The following is a 22,552-nucleotide window of genomic DNA, read 5'->3' on the forward strand; positions in this document are numbered from 1 at the left end:
CGGTGGCGCGACCGCGCTGAGATGACGGTGACCACTAACTTCTCGATGATGCGACCTTGCTTCACTGGATACCCTTTTCAAGGTAAGACCTCCTCCAGTGATCCGACCTTTCGCGTAAATAAAATTTCTTGCCCTCGCCTCTGCAAAGTTCGAAATCCCAGTGATAGTTCGCGTCACTCCCAAGCCTAAATTTACCTTTTGTACAATTTAGTACCAAAATTTATTTAGGTACCAAATTTAATTTACTTGGTACCTAAAGTCAATCGCCTAAATTTTCCTTTTATACAATTCAGTACCTAAATTTATTTAGTATCTAAATTAAACCTCTAAAGCTCGATAACAGGAGTAGATAAGAGATTCTACGAATTTTGCGAACCCTGGAAAAATTGTAGAATATCAGGGTTGCTATTGGGGGTGGAAAACGAGCAAAGGAATAGATCGCGTTAGTATTCAGCGACGATTGAAATTTTACAACCGTCCCCAGTGGCAAAAGTCTTCCAGATCCGGCCAACTGGCTGTTCCGTGAGATTTTAAACGGGCCTTTGATATATAACCTTACCTGGCCCAAGAAGACCGGAACATTACCATTAATGACCGCCATAAATAACGAAATATATTTTTCGAGGGGTTCGCCGTCGCTCTAGTATACTCCCAGTCGTTTTCTCACTTTGTACGCCTCCATTCACCTTTTTCCTTTGGCAAAAAAGATCTTCGAGGGCCTGAACACTCTCTGAACAATATCTTAGCCGTTGACATTTGGAATTGCAGCTCGAAATCGAATTTAGAATCAATCGCTTGATCGATGATATTTACAGATCGGAATCTAACGAGGGCGAATAAAATTGTGAATTTTAATCGAGATTTTATTCCGAATTTTATCCGAAAATTCTTGTCTACTTCTCTGACGAGATTTCGCAAGAGTTTATTTTTAAGCGGAGAGAAGGAAGCGTGATCGAATCGGAAAGTCGTACAAGATCTACCAGAGATTTCTCGGTTCTACGAGAAATCGAAAATGGACCGTGTAATTGCCAAACTTGTCGGGCATTGTTGGCCTTCGTGTTCGCAAAATCGCCGATCCCGAGGACTCCACGACCTCTCCTCGGGACTTTCAAAAATAGACTTTCCGTCCCGCGTTTATGGCATCGTAAATTTCACTGCTTTTCCACGCAGTTCTCCTTCGTCTTCGTGCTTCACCATCTACTCCAAAATCCGTGTCTCGAAGCAGCCGCGAATCCTATTCTCTGTCAAATCCGATTAACCATCGATCGGAGATCCGAGTAACTCGATACGAGCAGTCGTTACGATTAGAAAAGTTACGTAAACAGCTACTACAAACAGTTAATCTCGAATTATCATTTTCATCGGCGATAATCGTCCTTTCAACGAGGATCGTTAGACACGGAATCTCGTAAGAAACGACGAGTAAATGCCTCGACGAAAGAGGTGGAACGATGAAGAGGCTCGTGAATTTTGCATTCTCGTTTGTTGTTTGCGCGGACAGTAGTCGATCATTTGTCACTGTCCGGCATTACGCATGGTGTTTAATTGCATGCAACGATTAGTCACCGAATCGTACATCGGCGGCTTGTATGCAAAATGGAAGCGTTTAACGGGCGCGGAACGTGTAATTAAATATTCCTGGAAGATTAATAACGCTGCGGATGCTTTTTCGCAATTGCGCGTGCGTCGCATCGGCGATGGTTAATTATTTTATGGAATGTTGCAACTCGCAGCCGTGAGAAGTAAAAGCCGGGGGCTTAATGGCCACTCGTTTCTCGGAATTTAGGAAGTTAGGAAGTTAGTTCCGTTGTCGAAAATTACCCCTTTGTGAGCGGAGCAGTTTTGAGTGAATTGTAACCGTGGGGCCTAGTTGCTGCCAAGATAATCATTCAGAACTACCATGACCTATTTCCAATTGAACGCGATTTTCGGTCATAGCGACACTAGCAATGAGGACATAAAATAGTCCATCACTTAACCACTTTGGTACGAGCGTGGAGTATAGTCGACAGTCAGAGATGACCGTGAACAGCCGAGCGTCGAATATAGTCGACAGCCAAAGATGAACGCGAACAGCCGAGCGTCGACTATAATCGACAGCCGAAGATGAACGCGAATAGTCGAACGTCGAATATAGTCGACAGCCAAAGATGAACGCGAATAGTCGAGCGTCGAATATAGTCGACAGCCAAAGATGAACGCGAACAGTCGAACGTCGACTATAATCGACAGCCAAAGATGAACGCGAACAGCCGAGCGTTGACTATAATCGACAGCCGAAGATGAACGCGAACAGTCGAGCGTCGACTATAATCGACAGCCAAAGATGAACGCGAATAGTCGAGCGTCGAATATAGTCGACAGCCAAAGATGAACGCGAACAGTCGAACGTCGACTATAATCGACAGCCAAAGATGAACGCGAACAGCCGAGCGTTGACTATAATCGACAGCCGAAGATGAACGTGAACAGTCGAACGTCGACTATAATCGACAGCCAAAGATGAACGCGAACAGCCGAGCGTCGACTATAATCGAAAGCCAAAGATGAACGCGAACAGTCGAACGTCGACTATAATCGACAGCCAAAGATGAACGCGAATAGTCGAGCGTCGAATATAATCGACAGCCAAAGATGAACGCGAACAGTCGAACGTCGACTATAATCGACAGCCAAAGATGAACGCGAATAGTCGAATGTCGAATATAGTCGACAGCCATAGATGAACGCGAATAGTCGAGCGTCGAATATAGTTGACAGCCAAAGATGAACGCGAACAGCCGTGCGTCGACTATAATCGGCAGGCAAAGATGAACGCGAACAGCCGAGTGTCGACTATAGTCGACAACCAGAGATGAACGCAAACAGCCAAGCGTCGTCTGTTCCCATGTTTTGAAGTGTACCTAGCGGTCCTAGGGCCCCAACAGCGGTCGCATATATGTTTCTGGGCCATAGCAACGCGTTCACTTGGGACAACATTTACGAGTCCCTCGGCCCTATCAATTGTTTTCGCACAACACATATATGCAGCGCTCGTCCACAAAGGGTTAGTACTTCTGATTCCGAATGTACAGGGTTGCTATTTAATCGTTGAAGCTTCCCTAAATATTTTATTATTATTAATTATTTATTATTATTCTTATTATTATTACTTTATTCATAAACAGGCCGTAGTACATCTACATAAAATTTCACATATAAAAGGAAACCAAACGAGTTATACATAATACAACACCGAAGGGACGTGCTTATAAACGCTTTGTTCAGGAGGAATAACTTTAATTCAATAATCATCCGTAATTGTCTTTTGAAAGTTTGTAAAGACCCATAAAAATATCATAAAAGTATCTATACGATTATAAAGAGCGTAAAGAGTGTGAGTAAATACGATTTATTCTCCGATTAAATCGAGTCTTATTTCCACTCTGTTTGGGTGGTTTTCTTGTTATTTGGCATTAGAAGGAACGTTCGTGTACAATGCTCGTACATTAATTTACTTATTTATTTATTTATTTATCTTAACGGGTAATTTAACTTGTTACCTTTCGTAACAAGAAAAATAATAATATGGTACAGAGTCATCTAGAGTTGTTGTTGGCCGATAAAAGATACAATATACTATGCCTAAAATGAGGGGGTGAGCAGAAAAAATTTAAGGATTGGGAAAAACGGTTAACATAAATAAAAATTCTGTGAAACAGTTGTAGCGACCGTAAATGTACTTGTGCTGCTCCTGTTTCAAAAAATTACGGTAGATATTTATTTGAAATTGTAACAGCAGGTTGCAGAATGTACATTGCAACGTGCATGGATGTGGAACTGCAAGTTGTTATAGGGGAAACTTGAGAGAGTACAGCCACTTTGTTTTATTTGAGCCGACAAACTCGATTGAGTTTCACGAACACGTTTCTTAATCAGGATTAAGGGTGAAATACTAAATTTCCGAGCCACAAAGAGTGTACACCGTTTCGACGCTTTGCGAAATCGAGCCTATCGCTGTTTTTCACGAGAAATTTTTCCAACCACGAAGCTTCGCAAAAATGGTGAACCATGAAGGGTTTTTCCTTAACCTGGATAATAATTGAAATCCGTGGATAAACGAATCGTGGCTGGCGAAAAATCGAGCCAATTAGCAAAACAATTAACAGCCGCGGTTTTTTCAACCCCCTCCAGCCGGCCAGTGTTCCCCACGAGGAAAAACCCGTGCTCCATTCGCCGTTTTTCGGCCACCGAGTACACTCGATGCATAACTTGACTTATGCAACCGATTCTGCGCAATCGAAACCGTCGTTTCGCCGTTTTTTCCGCCCGCTTGCAGTCATTTTTCTTCGTTGGTTCGTTACGTGAACGTCGATTCGTCGGTTCAGTTCCTCTTTCCTCTCGTCAAGGTGACGCGATTCTCGAACGATCGTGCAGCGTGGGAAACCGGGAAATTTCGAATCAACAACAATGTTACGATCGGCCTTTTTTCGCCGGTTTTCCGCTTGGAAGGATCAGGCATGCGGTTTATCCCGGCAGCCTTTCCCGAAAAACGCGCGAATTTCTAGCGCGGCGGAAAAAATCGAAAGCGAGGAAAATCGAGCGTTTCGTTAACCAGCGACCCCCTTCTGGCCCCCTTTTTCCCGGTTTCACGATCGTTCACCTTCCACGTTCACTGCAAAATCCGTCCCGGAGGAAAGTAGTCGGAGAAATGGCTGGATTTTCTGATCCCGATTCGCGTTGGAAATCCCTCGATCCGAACATCCTTTCGATACCTTGGAATTCCGTGGGATTGATTTTCCGCGGGAAAAAATTTCCCGCGTTGCGAGAGGTTTGCATTAAAAATTGCCGGTGCCTCGGAAAAAGGATAAAAATCGTCGGGCTGCTAATGTAACGGATGAAAAAAGATATGTATACACTTGTATGCGATTATGTTAGAGGTGTCTACTCGAGCGTGTGAAGATTTTTTTCAAGCAATCTGCAGTGGCTCGCGGGTAATTGCGAGGTGAGCGGATCTAGGAATATCTAGGAATATTAAGAGACAATAATAGTAATTCGTTTTTCTCCGATGATGTCTCGCATCGGCGATCAACGACGTTCCATCGCTGCTGGCCACCTCGTTTTTCCTCTCGTTACTGTGTCACAAAGCTCTGACTCACACGCGAGTCGCGAATTTCTCGAGCGGGTACGAGCGGAGTCGCGATTTCGTTGGGAATCCGCTGGCGAGTCGCTTAGACAAAGGCTCTGTTACGTTCGAATTAACAGCCGCGCTTTTTTCTCCTTCGATTCAAGGCTCCAGGAGCGGAGAAAAATTCGCCGACTGATGAAAGTAGATCTAGGTCCACCGGGGAACGAACTTCGGTCGGACTGACCCTTGGTGCAGCTAGAAATCGTGGATAGAAAATTTTTTGGATATTAGAGCTCCTTTAATTAAACCGATAAACCTATCTACACTCGGGGATCTAGGTACTTGAAATATAAAAATCATTTGTAGGTTTGGAGGATGAGAGAGATGTTCGTGACTCGATATCGAGTTGGTTGGAAAATAATAATTTAATAGTAATCGTTTTAATCGAAAGAGAGAAGGGTAACAAATATTTTGATTTATACTAATAATCGCGGTTTCATCAGAAAAAAGGAAGAGAATCTAAAGTTACTATGAAGTAACTAGAATTTCAATCTTTCAAAATTTCATACACTTATACCAGATTTGCAATTAACCCTTTGCAATAAGGAAAAAATAATTCGAAGCTTTCCTTCTATATTTATAATCCCATTGATTCTTCCTGTGCTAGAATAAAAATAAAATTACTAGAATTTCTATTACCATAATTTCACACGTCCCTTCCAGATTTCTAATTAACCCTTTACCAATTCGAAGCTTCCATTTTATTTATTTTTATAAACTCGGTGATTCTCTTTGTGCCAAAATAGAAAATAAAATCGTTTGCGTTAGGGACGACTTTGTTTCGATATTTCACTCATAATTTCAAGATTGGAACAAACGATGACAGAGAGTCGTCTCTCGCGAGGGGTCAAAATTTGCTATCAGCTCTCGTGGGGTCAAAATTTGCTATCAGCTCTCGTGGGGTCAAAATTTGCTATCAACTCTCGTGGGGTCAAAATTTGCTATCAGAGCAGGAGCTGACATTTCCATAGTGGCTCGAGCATCTGAAATCGCGAGGCGTCGCAACGCAAAGAAATCGCGAAGCGCACAGTCGTATCCGATCTCGATCTCGCAACGTAGATTACACCGAACCAGACAAATTACACGCTATCAGCATTGCGTATCGTAAACCCTCTAGATTCGTTGGCCTTATCGTTATTTACGTGACCGTGCTAACCTACCGACTCCTTCTTCGTCTTCCTCTCTTTCCTCCACTCCTTCGTCCTGCCTCGCGTTCTCCAGACCCCGATGGAACACACAGGAAGCACGTCGAGTCGAAGGCGGAACGATAGATCCGAGTTTCTCTTTGCTTCTCCCCATTCTCGTGTTGCCATTCCCAACCGTTGCCACGAGCGAGCACAAACGATCCGAGATTTTGCAATCGACCTTCGATCGACGAATCGCTCCTGGCCGGAAGGACAACGGCGATAAACCGGGATTAAGAATGACAAGGAAGATTTATGACCGGAGAGAAAATTTATTAGAAATCTGTGTTACGTGCACTCGGAATTTTCTGTACTCGCGAATCGGTGTTTCACGCGATGCTTTATCGTACGTAGAATATTTCGGAATTTTTCCTAATTTTCCATATCCTCTGTTGCAGATTTGGGATCGATACCAGGCCAAGGACGCGTCAATCAGCTAGGCGGTGTGTTTATAAACGGGAGACCACTGCCTAATCACATTCGACTGAAAATCGTCGAGATGGCTGCTGCTGGTGTCAGACCTTGCGTCATTTCGAGGTAAGAATCTTGTAAGAAAATTGTTTCAATAGGAAATAATTAATTGTATATAATAAACATCTATCGCTTCTCGGTATTAAATCTTAAGAGAAAATGGCTATAGCTATGGACTAGGTTCTGATCCCTTCGTTTATGTAAAAATATTAGCTCACTACGATATTAGTCGAAAATGTCAATACAATTTAAAATTCTATTCAAGAACCTATACAAATTGAAATGGCTATAGCAATGGCATAGGTTTTAATCCCTTCGTTTATGCAAAAATATTAGCTCACCAGGATATTAGTCGAAAATATCAATATAATTGAAAATTTTAGTCAGAAACCTATACGAATTGAAATGGCTATAGCAATCCAATTGGTTAAATTTAAATATCTTTAAATTCTTAAATTTTCTAACAAATTTTCTAAAAATTCTTAAATTTCAATCTTTAGATTACTGAGATGCTGATTAATATCATCATTCCTAGGTTTACTTACAACTGGTAGATGGGATCCATTTTCCTAAAATCGTCATTGCCTCAGGAATCCTTATAAATTTCTACATCTCGTTTCGCACAATTTTCTATCCTCGATTATTTCGATTATTTCATCCTTCATCGAGATATTACACTTCAAGCTTTATAGAATACCACATTGGAACGTTTTATACTAGGTTGCTGGGTAAATTATTTCTATGACCTGATAAAATTTTCCAGTCCTACCGATTCTCCTTGTTTAATCCCTCTGTTAGTCTAGTGTCTTCAACTTGATCATTCGTCAGGAGTGTACACGTACGATTTTTATAATATTTTTTGAAATATTATCTTTATAATATTTTCCTTCGTCTACGTCATACCTAGAGGTATCGCAATGAAGAGATTATTGAGACGCTGATTAGTATCCTCGCTTCTAGGTTCATATTCATGTTTAGAGCCTCTCTGTTAATATACGCGTATTTTATAAATTATGTATTATTATAAATTCTAATTTAATAGAATTTATCGTGGTAACAGGCAACTGAGGGTGTCACACGGATGCGTCTCGAAGATCTTGAACCGATATCAAGAAACCGGAAGCATCAGGCCAGGCGTGATCGGCGGCAGCAAGCCCAGAGTGGCCACGCCGGAAGTGGAGGCCAGGATCGAGGAATACAAACGCGACAATCCGGGAATCTTCTCGTGGGAGATCCGGGACAGGCTGATCAAAGAGGGAATCTGCGATAGAACCAGCGCCCCCAGTGTTTCCGCCATCTCAAGGCTCCTCAGAGGTCGCGATCCCGAGGACGAAGCTAAACTTGGCGACGGTAAGCTGTAATTTTAAAGGTTCTTCCTGCTTCTCCTTTTTATTCCACGAAATTACCACGCGAATTAATCTTTCAAGGGGCACTGGCACATGCCTTTAATTTTCCAAACGAATTCCTTTGCATAATTACCTTTCGACGAATAATTAACCTTCAGGCTCAATGACTACGTAAATACGCCTGTATTACCTTCCTGTGAAAAACGAAGAAATAATTTCCCTTCAATATCGATTGGCACTCGAAAAATGTATTATCTCGTATTCTCGCGTTTAATTATCGCGTTTCGAGATAAACACCGCGACCGGTTGACAAATTTCAATTAACCTCGGGCGGCAGGCTTTCTTGCATTTCTAACTCGAGCCCGATAATTTATTCGATCAGGTGAAAAAAGGAAAATTGCATATTAACGCGGTGTATTCCTTTCCAATCGCCTTGACAAAAACTCCTTTGATCGAGAGCACACCGGACACTCGGTGTCTCTTCCCAGCCGGCCTGACCAAGATTGATGATCCAGGTGAATCAGTGAATTAGCCTCTCGCAAATATTCCCGTAACAGCGCCACCGTGCAAAATTAGATTATAACAACACCGGCTCATAATTTGGTCCTCGGGGCCCTCGTTACGCGAGGTCCCTCGAAATTGAATCGACGGGCCCTTTTTGCATTCCCTAATTTTCTTCGCGAATAAGAGGAACATTATTCTTCGTAGTTATATCTGGAAACCGACGCGGCCTCGAATTTTGCAAAATATCTTTCAATACATTGCGATTATTTCCCTTAATCCACGTCTCGTACCTTCGTCCAATTTTTCCACTATCCTCTCTGTCATTTCGAAATTTCCTTTTCAAAATTTCTCGAAAATGAAACTGAAAGATGGTACCCCTCGTTGGCTCGAGGAATGTTCGATGACAGGAGCAATTCGTTATTAGGCGTGATAGGGGAACGTCTAGTAATTTTCCAGAACACGCGTTTTCTACCCCCCGAGGGACGAGACGTGTTTCACTTACCCCCCTGGCCATTTTATTATCCCGAGAATTAGAAAACTGGCATCTGCCTGCGAGAGATTGCGACCAATTCGTGATTAACCGTCATTGGAAACTCGCATTTCCATCATCGTTGTACCCCGCTCCAAGAGTGAGACGTGCTTCCTCGAAGTGCTCCTTTTATCTCGCTCCCCGTTTCATTATCTCGAGATCAGGAGAGCCGTGGTTGCCCTAAGAAAGGTTCGGTAGCATAGCAAAGGCAATTTGTCCGGCAAGTGGAACACGATCTTAGCGAGGCGTTCGCGTGCGTCGCTCGGGCAGAATTTTATCGCTCGTATATCGGCTTATAAAATTTTCACGCCGTGTTCCGCGGTCGCGCGCGCGAAAAATCCGCGGATTTCAGGGAAGCCGCGGGGGAAAATAGGCGGGGAAGAGGGGAACGTGTCCGCGATAAAAGCGACCATTAACGTAACAGCTTCCTGCCCAACGTAATATTCCGAGCTGAGGGAAAATTACCACGCGGGCAATTACGTAGGGGATCAAAAGTGGAGCTTAGCGTAGTAGTTCGCAGTTAATTCGCGCTCCACGTTGAAACTTTCCTCCGGGACTCTTTAATCATCAACGGAGTATTCGAAAAAACGCCTTTCTTGGTTACCGTGCTACGCCATTTTCCTTCCTTTTCTTTTCCCGCCTCGATCGCGTGTGCTCCGTCCATCGAAATCGTAGAAATCCGTCCCGAGTGATCCGATCCGAAACCGAAACCAAAATGCGCGAAATCCTCCAGCCTTTGCTCGAAATTTCGAATTTCCTTTTTCAATAGAAAGAAAATATTTTCTATCGAAATATGGCAAAAATAAAAATAAAAATAAAAACATTTTCCTCGTCGCGATGTTGCTTTTTCGTCGTCAAATGAGTCGTTCGGTAGATGAACTTGGCGTTGATACGAATTATTCTCACGACCCTGCTATCAGGCACGATCGTTCCGAGGATCCGCGAGTGTCCGGGCGACAGAACAAAATTATCAAAGCAACAAATTACAAACCTCGCTTCCTTCCTGCGCGAGCGCACGCATACACACGGCCTGACCGGGCGTCGAGGTCTCCGGGAGAAAAAGGAAAAGCGGGGCGAACAAGACAACGGCTTACTTCCGCGATCTCGCTGCTTCTCACCCTCCCTCGAGCGGGGAAACTGAAAAGGGAAAGAAAATAGCTGGAAGTGGCCGCAAAACGCGCTTAATAGCCGCGAACGAACGGGATACGGGGATCGCGAACTGGAACGCGATAGTCGAAGGTAGGATAGATGGAGGATCGACACGCCCCATCAGCTGGCCGCGTAGACCACCAAGGCTCCCATGCGGGATCTCTTCACGAAACGGTGAATGAATAAATTAAATGGTCGCACATTAATCAGCCCGGCGTTTCTCGATCTTCGAAATTACCGGTTAACGTTCGCCGCCGCGAACAGTCGGTAGCCTGGTGCGGCTCTGTAATTTCCTCGCCGCCCGGTACATGCCCACGTGCACGTCCGAAACGTTGGATAGGTGGTGCGGAATCGGGTGCACGAAAGCATCGGTTCGGGTGAATGCGCTCCATTCCCAATTTTTGCTCCTTTCCTCGCTTTCCTCGCGCCCGGTGCATCTCGGTAACGTTGCAATCGGTCGATCGGGATTTTTTCGGAAATTTCTTCGGGATATTTGGTGCTTCTGGAGCGACGGAGATCGGAGGAAGCTAGTCGAGGTTATCGGGAGTGTAGGAAGTTGGGAAATTAATGTGCCTAGCGGAGAGGTGGAGATTAGGTGTACGATAGCCTGGAAAATGAAGGGTATAGACAGTTGGGAATTGGAGCTGTGGTTAGACGGGAATTAATGCGGCTGAGAGTTGGAGAATGGGTGTATGGTAGCTTGGAAAATTATGAGCAAGTTGGAAGCTGTGATGGAATGAAGTTTAATATTGGAGTCTTCCAGTATTCGCTTTATTTTATATATATATTTAATAATAATTTACGGGTAGTAGAACCCATTAGTGTATAAACAAAAAATTAAGAAATACATCGGCTTGTTAGAGAGAGAATATAGGTTATGTATGGTACAAATGTCGATATAACCGATATATACAATTTGCTTAGAGATTTAAGATCTGGTTTTAAGATTTAATGCAAATAATAAAATTGATAATATGTGTTAAGAGTGACTGTCGAAACAAGAGTGATTAGAACAAAAGCAACGTGCACAGTAGGCTCACAAAGCTTAGATGGCTCCCAAATTAAATCTGTTGTAGTTTCTCATTATTATAACAGATGTCGCGATTAGTACGGTTCTAATAAGCTGGAATGGGATATAGTTTCCTCGAAATGGACGAAACCGCGAGATGATAATTGGGTTTGTATTTGGAAATTGGGAATGTGGACAGTTGAAGATGGAAGCTGCAGTTGTACATAAAATTGTCGTAGCAGGGAATTGAGGTTAGGTGCGTGGTAGGTTGAAGGACTAGAGCTAGCAGTGAGGAATAATTGTATCAATTAAGGGCGCTGGTTAATGTCAATAGGAAATACAGGAGCAGGAAATTGGTTCGAGATGTAAACATAAGGAAGTTAAGTAACTGGGTTGGAAAATAGAAAGTTGTAGAAAGGAGTGAGAAAATGTATTCCAAAATGGCACGCTCTCTTCGTAAATAGAGAATCTCAGCTTCTGTCGTCGATCCATCTTCGACGTGTCAACTGGTCCAATGAAATTCTTATTTCTGGCAATATTCTTTGTTAAATCGAAGTATATATTTATTTACAAATTATTAAATTTTGTATTCTTACGAGAAAAGATGGTCCCATGTATATTGCATTTTTCGCTAAATTTGTGAGCAAAATTTTCGGAATTCCTTAAACGTCTAATATAGCGATCAACGCCGAAAATTTCTCACGATTTGTGGGGGTTGTTTCGACTCGGAGCGACAAGACAAATGAAAGCTTTAAACCGACGGTGGTCCATCGGTGGGGTCACTCGAAAATGCTTGCCGGCGAAGATGAAAGAGCAAAACGAGAAGAAACTGCTCGTAGATTTGTAAGTCGATCAGCCCGATGGTCGGGCGCCCTTTCAAAACAAAAAGAGGAGGGCAAAAACAACGTGTTGCCACGGTGGGGGTGAGAAAGCTAAAAAGGCCCCGACCACCGAGCGCTCGAACTTGTCAAACCGCTGTGAAGATTCTTTCTTTCCTTTTGATTTACCGATGAAAACGAGGCTTAACGCGATTAACGTGGCCAAAAACGGTAATAACATCGACAAATAGAGATAAAACGCATCGACGGTTAATTATTATAATTCTCGGCACCATTTTTTGCTCGAATTCGAATTCGAACGTTTCCGAAAATTCCGCCGTCTCGAAATTAGTGTCGCGAGTCCAGGAATATTTTATACCGGGGATAACTTTTTCCAGGATCGATTAACGTCGAATTTTGCTGTGCTTTTTAACCTCTGCTTGATTTTACGAGGTTAACCCGTACGTTTCGTGGTTTTCTCGTTGATTATAAGAGATAAAATAGCGCGTGTCGTGTGTTGGTCGACGTCTTCTGGTCCACGTAGCGAGATCGTGTCGAACAGCAACCTAGCAATCTCTCAACCCCCTTGGGGTAATGCGGGGTTCGAAAGTTTGGTAATTACTAGCCGCTCGTGGCCGCTTAGTCCCATGAAAGATGTAATTTCTGTCGTGATTTTGCAAATTCGCCACGTCCGATTTCTACTTTTAAATGAAAACGGCCTCACTCAATGAGCGTCTTTTTCAAAGAACTCTACACGAACTACATATAAGAACCTCCTTCGGGGACCATTTTATTCCCTCGTACTTCCACTATTATGACAAACGAAACCTCTTCGAGGATCGAGCTCTATGGTGTCTGCAAAAATCCCTATTTTCACTACTGTACCGGAATATACGCAAATCTGTCGCTATTTTAATTATAATCACAATTATAACTCGATCAGGGGACAATTGGAGATTAAAATTCAAACCTAAGTGTCGTACAAATTTCCCAGGAAGTATGTTGCAATCGTTGCACGAGTCAAAGGACATGTCTTTGTTACAACTCGATCAGGAGGCAATTGGAGATTCAAATTTGAACCTACTTGTCGTTCGAATTTCCCAGAAAATATGTTACAATCGTTGCACGAGTCGAAGATTGGAAAAAGGGTGAAAAATAATAAAAAGGAAGGAACGAAAGAGAATACAGAGTGCAAGATTTCTTCTAGACTCGAACTCCACAATGTCCCACGAAATTTCCAATTTCAACAATTATTATACCTCAATTAGGACACATTTGGGTGTCAAAAATTCAGATTTAAACTATAGCTACGGATCGACGAAAAATTCGAAATACCGGTCGCCTCGCGAGGGCCCCGTCACCCACCCTGTCCGATACGATTGGGGAAAGGGTGAAAAATAATAAAAAGGAAGGAACGAAAGAGAATACAGAGCGCAAGATTTCTTCTTGACTCGAACTCCACAATGTCCCACAAAATTTCCAATTCCAACAATCACTACAGCTCAATTGGGACACATTTGGGTGTAAAAATTCAGATTTAAAATAAAAAGGTACGGATCGACGAAAAATTCGAAATACCGGTCGCCTCGCTAGGACCCTGTCACCCACCCTGTCCGATACGATTGGGGAAAGGGTGAAAAATAATAAAAAGGAAGGAACGAAAGAGAATACAGAGCGCAAGATTTCTTCTTGACTCGAACTCCACAATGTCCCACAAAATTTCCAATTCCAACAATCACTACAGCTCAATTGGGACACATTTGGGTGTAAAAATTCAGATTTAAAATAAAAAGGTACGGATCGACGAATAATTCGAAATACCGGTCGCCTCGCTAGGGCCCTGTCACCCACCCTGTCCGAGACGATTGGGAAAAGGGTGAAAAATAAAAGGGAGGGAACGAAAGAGGGCGGAGAGCGGGACGGAAGCCCGCGGAACGGGAGAAACGAGCCGACGCGACGCAAGAAAGGAAAGGGGAAGAAGCGGTCCGTCCGGGAATAGAGTCCGTGTCGAATGGGCATGAACGCGGGGCGTCCCGGCGTCAGGCGTCGTCGGCCGATTAGTCGCGGCCCGTGTAAAGCCAGTCGACAATTTCAAGACGCTCGGCCCGCTCGCCGGAAGAAACAGCCTCGTTCCTTTTTACAAGCGTGTCATCCGTCTCTGCTTTCGCGGCCCGCGATGATGAATCTACGATAATCTAAAAATGCGACCGACCGACCGAGTACTCCCGTGGACCTTCGTTTTTCAGCCGCTCCCGAGAATGCCGGGACCCCGTCGACGGGAGAGAACGAGAGAGAAAGAGAGAGAGGAGAGACCGTCGCGAGGAGGAAGATAATTGTCGATTTTGAACCACCAGCATCATTTTCTGGTTGTAACTCGGCTCGATTCTCTTATTTCTGCGTATTTCTTACGGTCATAACTATAAAATATGGTAGTAGATCCTATCGGCGACATATTGGAGCACGGGAAATTGAAAAGACCTCGTTAAGTGTCATACACGAAGATAATTCGTATGTTATCTGGATTGGGAAATTATATATGGAGAAATATCGGAAATGGAAGCAGAGGTGACTTCTCGTGACAATTTTTGACAGCTTCCAGAATAGAAGTGACGAATTTTTGATCGAGGACATTGATCATAGCGAATAATTCTTCTTCTTCTTTATTAATCTGTATTTCATATTAATTTTAATTGTTTAGAGAACCCCTGTTGTCAGTAGAAATGTTGTAATATTAAAATTAGCACAATGAATATTAATTATATAATTACCAAGTTTCATATCGAGGTAGCTGCAGAGCCCCTCGTCACTTCCTATATTCGTAACAATTCTTAGCAGTTGTAGACAACACTTTTTCATTAGCCTGTATTTCATCAGAATTTTAGTTATCTAGAAAACCATTGTTATCAGTAGAAACGTCTTAATATTAAAATTGACTCCACGATTATTAATTATATAATTACAAAATTTCATATCGAGATAGTTGCAGGACCCTTCTATATTTTACTGTATTCATAACAATCCATAGCAGCTGTAGACGATTCTTTATTAACCTATATTCAGTCAGAATTTTAGGTATCTAAAGAACCATTGCTGTCATTAGAAACGTTATAATATTAAAATTGATTTCACGATTATTAATTATATAATTACCAAATTTCATATCCAGATAGTTGCAGAACCCCTTAACATTTCCTGTATTCGTAACAATCCTTGACAGCTGTAGACGCGAAAAGAACCCCAAATTTTGGTGACACGGGAAGACTATTTCATCAAAGAACCCGAACAAAATAAGCTCATATTAGAAAAATCGTGTTTTCACTCCTTATAGTGTCATAATTATCGAAAGGGTTGGTGAGACTCGAAGGTGATTGATTCACCGATGGCAAATGGTGGCGAGTGAACACCGCGGAGGGAAATGGTGAAATAATTCCGTTGGAAAGACATGGACAGCGTTGGAAAGATTCATTCCGTCGCAATTTGCTGCTCGGTGCAATTTGTTCCGTAAAAAGTCAGCGTATTCGAGGTGAAAGTAAATGTCCGTGCAGTAAAACGCGTGCTGAACAATAGAATCGGCGATAACGCGTTTAATCGGCATTTTACGAGGCCCGGAACGAGCAGTCTACAAGAAGTTAAATAATAATTCGCTTCAACGTGTATACCGTCGAAAGTATATCAATTTATCAACGTTTATTAACATTTATTAACACGGAATAACAACGAGTGGAAGCACTTGGTGCTCACGAACGACTGGTATCCTTGTTATCAGCGTTTCCTTCGCCGATCGAAGGGAAAGGATCTCGGAGCGCGTTTTTCTACTGTCATCAGTCATCAGTCATCACTCGTCACTTTTCTTGCGGTCGCCCGGTGTCCTTGCAGTAAATCATACTTCTTGCACTCGCTCGTGCTCGCGGTCTATTTAATTCTCCGATCGACGTTAATAATTTCATGCTCGAAACATCTTTGTCTCCGAGTACTATTAACGCTCCTTAATGCACCGCTGTTAACGCTGACAAATCGCCGATTGCTTCACAGGAATATCGCGATTCGGTAACCTTCGGCACGATTTTTATATTTATTCCCTTTATTTCATTCCGGTTTACTGCGGAGTCTCGCGAGAGATTGTCACGAGAGAAGGTTAGATCGCGAGTTGCGAATTTCTGCTGGAAATTTTTTCCGTCACGAGATCATGATGGTCATGGATGATCGGTGATTTAGATTATGGGAATAAAACGATCGACGTTGGCTAAAAATAGAGAATATCTAGAACCAATATAGAAAACACAGGTCTTTAATTTTAGGACACCCGATATATATTTTAATTCACGCAACGAGTAATTTCGATAGCAAACATTGGTCTTCGATTAAAAATTGTAAATATAGCTCAACAATGTATACTCGTGTTTCCAAAAATGAATGAATTAATTAAATTAAAAATTCATTAATTTAATTTCGACTGAAAACATTGGTTTTCGATTAAAAAATGTGAATATTGCTCAACAATGTATACTCGTGTTTCCAAAAATTAATTAATTAATTAAATTAAAAATTCATTAATTTAATTTCAACAAAAAACATTGGTTTTCGATTAAAAATTGTGAATATTGCTCAACAATGTATATTCGTGTTTCGAAAATTAATTAACTAACTAATTAAAAATTCATTAATTTAATTTTGACAGAAAACATTGGTTTTCGATTAAAAATTGTGAATATTGCTGAACAATGTATATTCGTGTTTCCAAAATTAATTTTGTAAAGGGTTGTATTAATTTTTGAAACACCCGATATATATTTTAATTCACGCAACGAGTAATTTCAATAGAAAACATTGGTCTTCGGTTAAAAATTGTAAATATTTCTCCACAATGTATATTCGTGTTTCCAAAAATAATTTTGGGAAAGATTGTTTTAATTTTTCCAAAAATAAGTTTGGAAATAGTAATTTCGCGTGATTCCAACGACCCTGTGAATTCGCGTTTACGGGAGCCTCGTTTACTCCCATCCGAAATCCACCCTTTCTCGGCGAAATTTTGTACTATACGACACCTTGTACAGAGTGGCAGGTATATAACAGGGATCGAGTGGATGGTGAAATCGAGTGTGAAACAAGCGGTAGAACGGAGAATCGGAGTGCGGCTCCTTTTGAACTCTCGCTCGGCAAAACAAACCGTAAACCAGGACGTGCATTCACCTGCGGATACGTGGTTGAGCAGGTGACACGTGCACTGGGGAATTAATAATTACTAGACGCGACCCCGTCATTCGTCTACCTTATTCTCGTACTTACACCCCGTTATTCTTCGCAGCTCTTCTCCAAAGAAACAGGAAATTCTACGATAGAAATCCTCCTCTTCCGTTCCTTTAATTATTCCCTATTTTCTATGGAAAATTAATTGCATCCTGAACGAGGTTCATGACTTACGATTTATTGCCATTCGTTTCTTGTACCCTCTCTCGTTATTGAAATTCTTCGATCACCATAGCAGTAAGAATTAACGTCATTTTTGCGAGAAAATATCCGGGGAACCTATCTTGCCGGTGGCTGACAGACGGGCCCCATACAGGGGCCTCATCGGTCGCTGAGGAAATGATCGCGATCGCTCTAGGATATATTTAACTTTAACTAAGGGGAATGGTAAATCGGTATATTCTTTATTTTCGATTTGTTCTTTCACGTGGAATCATCCCCTTCTTGGTTGTCACCATCATCGATGCTGACGTACCGATGATTTATCCATTTAAGTCATAGCTAGGTGCGCGCGCAGTCGGTGGATATTCAAAGTCGATTTTCTCGAAACCGAAACTTCGAATAGAAAAATTTTATTATTTTCTTCGACTTGTTTCTGCGCGTAGAAAACACCTCATTCCCGATTGTATATCCGTTACTAGGACACTGTGTATAAACACAGAGCAGCGGGCGGCCGAAGCCTTCGCGAGCGACGAATCATCGGTAGAGACGCTCGAGCAGTCGAGCAGAGACCACAGTGTGAAGTGAACCTTCTTCAAAACAAGACGCTTTCGAGGTTTCCACATGTATTCCTTCGTACCACACTCTTTGCATTTATCATTACATTTACCGCACCCGTTACATTTTTAATCGATGCTCGCGCGAGGATCGTTCGTGTTTGAATTGAAATTCGTGTTTAAATTGAAACGGTATGTATTTACTCAACAATAGAACTATCAATTGAAATGACTGGTCTCGGAATTTTCTTTTTCGCAATTACCAGAAGCATATAACTATTTTTCCAAAAATCAGAGTTGACTCGTGTCGAGATAGAACTGTAATTAATACATTTACTTATCTTCATCGTGAAATTACTATTATCTATGCCCCCTATGTTCATATACCCATTGAAAATTAGTAGCGTTAGCGTTAATGACGTTCGTGTAATCAATTAGTTCCCATTTTCTTCACAGTAATTAAGAAACCCCGAGTTGGATCTTTAATTGAGAAGTTAGACTTTGCTTTTATATTTTCTAGTAGGATCGACAAAGTTGTATGCTAATTGTTTTCCCAATGTCGAAAGGAATTCATTAATTTTCACCAAAATGAAAGTGAATCTAGGATTGGAATGAAAATCTGACGAAGAAAATTTCGTTTTCCAGGGAAGACCAGTTCCGGATCCGACTGCGAGAGCGAACCAGGGATTCCTCTGAAGAGGAAGCAACGCAGGAGCAGAACGACATTCACTGCCCATCAGTTAGACGAATTGGAACGAGCTTTCGAGAGGACTCAGTACCCTGACATTTATACCAGGGAAGAACTGGCGCAGAGGACGAAGCTAACCGAGGCTAGAATCCAAGTGTGGTTCAGCAACCGAAGAGCCAGGCTCAGGAAGCAGTTGTCCTCTACCACTTCCGGTGGTTACGTCAGCTCCGTGGCATATCCTGCAGCTTCTTACGTTCTTCATCCCCCGGCACCGCCTCATCCGCACGCAGCGACAGCCGTTCCACCGAGTCATCCTCATCCACACCCTCATGGACAAACCTTGCCAGACACCACCTTCTCGTCCAGTCAAGGTGAGACGATTTCTCGTATAATTCTTTTCATTTCTCCCGAGGAAAGGGTGGTAGGGTGGATCGAATAGTAGGAGATATATGGGGTGGGATTTTTGAAAATATTCTGAGACCTTGGACTTTTTTGGCATATCGGGTATTTTTGAGATTTTTTTATATTTTTGGGATCTTGGATATTTTCGAGAGTTAGAGATATTTTTGGGATTTCGGATAATTTACAGATTTTCTGATGTTTTTGGGATCTAGGATATATTCCAGACTTTCTAATATTTTTGGGATCTAGGATATATTCGACATGTACTGATAGTTTTGGGATCTAGGATATTTTCGAGATTTCCTAATATTTTTCGGATCTCCGATATTTTAGAGATATGCTTTCCTGAAAAAAATTCTAAATCAGACATTTTTGGAATATTAAATATTTTTAGGATTTAGTTTCAATTCGAAGAAAAGTTCTCGTCCTATCCTGTTTTAATATTTTCGGTATCTCCGACATTTTTAGGATTTTGTGATAGGTTTCCCTCCTGATTCCGAGGAAAATTTCTATTCCATGACGTACCAATATATATTTGGTATTTGAATATTTTCAGAATTTAGTCTCAACCCAGAAAAAAGTTTATATTCCGTTAAATTCGATATTTTTTGGATCTCGAATATTTTCAAAATTTCGTCTCGACCCAAGGAAAAATTTCTATTCCTTTCAAACCTATATTCTTGGTATCTCGAATATTTCCAGAATTTTTCCCCGACTCAGACAAATTTCGATTCCATCCCGACATGATATTTTTGGTATCTCGAATATTTTCAGAATTTCGCACACACTTAGAAAAATTTCTATTCCATCCCAATTTGATATTTGCAGAATCTCGAACATTTTCAGAATTTCGCACGGATTCCGAAAAATTTCTTTTCCACCCCGATTTGATATTTTTGGTATCTCGAATATTTTCAGAATTTCGCACGCACTTAGAAAAATTTCTATTCCATCCCAATTTGATATTTGCAGAATCTGGAACATTTTCAGAATTTCGCCCAGATTCCGAAAAATTTCTATTCCACCCCGATTTGATATTTTTGGTATCTCGAATATTTTCAGAATTTCGCACGCACTTAGAAAAATTTATATTCCATCCCGATTCGATATTTTTGGTATCTCGAATATTTTCACGATCCCTTCTCGATCCTGAGAAAAATTCTCAATCCACCTCAACTCGACCTGACATTTTCGGTCTCCTGCACACCCCTAGTAGTGGAATCTTTCGAGCCTTTTGATACTTTAGCAGACAAGAAACGAAACGAGAGATTTTTCTGCAAAGGTTCAAGCTTGTTGTTGATATTAACGGTAGCTCGATTAGGGTTGCAAAGTCCGGACACAGTGCGTAGTTTATTTTGCAAAGATGGCAAAGTGGTAGGTGCTTTATAAGAGTACCTAATGACGTACTTATGTAATGTACACGGTGGCTGGGTTCATTAGATTCCTAATGACGCACAGATGCGATTCGAGACACGGAGTGCATCTCACGTTAGCGCAAAAACGTTGCTCGCGTTGGAAAAAGTTCGGCTAGAGTAATTAACGGAGGAGCTAAGCCACGAAAGCCGAGGAAATTACAGCGTTCTTGCTGCCAATGGAACATTTTGGCAGGGAAGATACGAGATTTATTTTTCGCAGCAGCGAAATTAACTTCGTTTGATCAATTTTAATTGCACCAGATACAATCTGATAGGAGCATAATAACTCGTTAAGGAGTGCCAAGGATCTCGAAGCAAGTTAACGACGAATCGCGAGTTAGATCTACTCCTACAAATCTTCTCTTAATTAAAAATTTAACCCTACATTAATTCAATGTCGAGTCCAATTTGTCGTTCAATTTTTATCACGGAATACAAAATCAGGAGTCTCTAAAAATGATAAATATTTCCCGAGAAAAATATTTTTTCTAAATATTATTGTTCCTATTTCTCTATCTTATTATTATTGTTGCTATTGCATGATCTTCCTAAGGTACAAAATAATAATTTTTGCTCATCAAGAACCTTGAAATAATTATAAATTTTAATCGAGAAAAATATTTTTAGAAAATACTTACATTTTTATTCATCTGTATTATTGTTACATAATTTTTTCCTATCATTTTGACATTATTCCGATGACACCTTGTCTAATGATTCATATAGGTATTTCTTACATGCTCGTACCAATACACACGACTCCTCTAGTACAGTGAATTCTGCATAAACTAGGAAACAAATTAAATACCAACAATTTCACATTACAAAATTACGATAAATTGTACAACCACATAATAAAAAATAATCACAGTAGCATAGACTCGTCGCTATAAATCCACCAGCAATTTAAATTTCATTTCACGCCATTGCAATTCACGCAAATTATATCTAAAGACTCGAGACACCCAAAATATCACTCTCCCCTCTTCCACCTACCCCTCAATTACCCAGAACCTGTCTTTACCTCCTCGTCACCACCCAATTCGCTAATCTTCGTTGCCTTTAGTTCCAGAGCTGTACTCCTCGCACCACGGCACGATGTCCCACCAGCTGACGTCAGATTCCAGTCGTCTGCCCTCATCGGTCGGGTCCACGCCGACCTACGGTCTTCCGGCGTCAGTGACCTACCCCAGTTCCCTGCTGCCACCGACATCGTCCACCAGCACCACTCACATGAGCCACCAAGTGTCCCCGGTGGCCGCGTCCTCGACCTACCAGCAGGCCAGTGGCCACCAGCTCCCACCGACCCCAAACTCCCTGGTCACCATGATGGGCCCAAACTCAGGCAGCTCGAACCCGGCGTCGGACCAGCTCACCTCGTCGGATCTGCCCATCAGCTCGGTGTCACCTGTCCAGCAGCAGCAGCAGCAGCAACAGCAAGGCAGCCAGGGGAGCACCTCGCCGTCCTGGAACCTGCCCATCTCTGCTGCAGGAAGAGTCGGTCTCCCCAGTCCACCGACTGGTCTTCAGCAACCACACGCGCACACGGCACATCCCCATCAAGCCTTCGCCAGCCACTATGGCGCCCAGGGATTCCAACAACCGCCTAGACCTGCTCCCCATCAACCGTTCTACAGCTGGTACTGAGGAACCTCGGTTGAAGAGGATCCAGGGAATCTTGGAAGATCTTTGGCGTGACGGAGAGCTGTCTGAGACTGTTGAGTGACGTGTGAGAACATGATTGAGTGATGAATGGAGCGAGATGATTAGAGGAGTCGAGATCTTTTGAGAGGCTCAGTAGAGTAAAAGCGTTGGAGACTGTTGGATAATGCGTGAATGTGAGTGGATATTTTGTAATGATGTAGTATGGAGATTCCTTCAGTAGTAGTAAGGTTAGGTTGATAGAA

The 22,552-nt window shown here is 42.0% G+C and overlaps 1 protein-coding gene across 1 annotated transcript; it reads left to right on the forward strand.

The window, feature by feature from the left end:
- Positions 1 to 21: 21 nt before the first annotated feature.
- On the forward strand, positions 22 to 22,292 carry LOC108551083 (protein gooseberry). The gene is made up of 5 exons (XM_017905109.1): positions 22 to 82; positions 6,750 to 6,888; positions 7,883 to 8,172; positions 18,786 to 19,199; positions 21,712 to 22,292. The coding sequence occupies exons 1-5, from the start codon at positions 22 to 24 to the stop codon at positions 22,290 to 22,292; spliced, it is 1,485 nt and encodes a 494-aa protein (XP_017760598.1).
- Positions 22,293 to 22,552: the final 260 nt, after the last annotated feature.

Source organism: Eufriesea mexicana, unplaced genomic scaffold (genome assembly GCF_001483705.2).
Source record: "Eufriesea mexicana isolate 0111107269 unplaced genomic scaffold, ASM148370v2 scaffold3653, whole genome shotgun sequence".
Classification (NCBI taxonomy): domain Eukaryota; kingdom Metazoa; phylum Arthropoda; class Insecta; order Hymenoptera; family Apidae; genus Eufriesea; species Eufriesea mexicana.

Coding starts and splice junctions, on each gene's coding strand:
- LOC108551083 (XM_017905109.1), top strand. CDS start 22: ATGACGGTGACCACTAACTTCTCGATGATGCGACCTTGCTTCACTGGA. Junction 6,889..7,882: donor AGACCTTGCGTCATTTCGAG/GTAAGAATCTTG, acceptor TCGTGGTAACAG/GCAACTGAGGGTGTCACACG. Junction 19,200..21,711: donor CACCTTCTCGTCCAGTCAAG/GTGAGACGATTT, acceptor CGTTGCCTTTAG/TTCCAGAGCTGTACTCCTCG.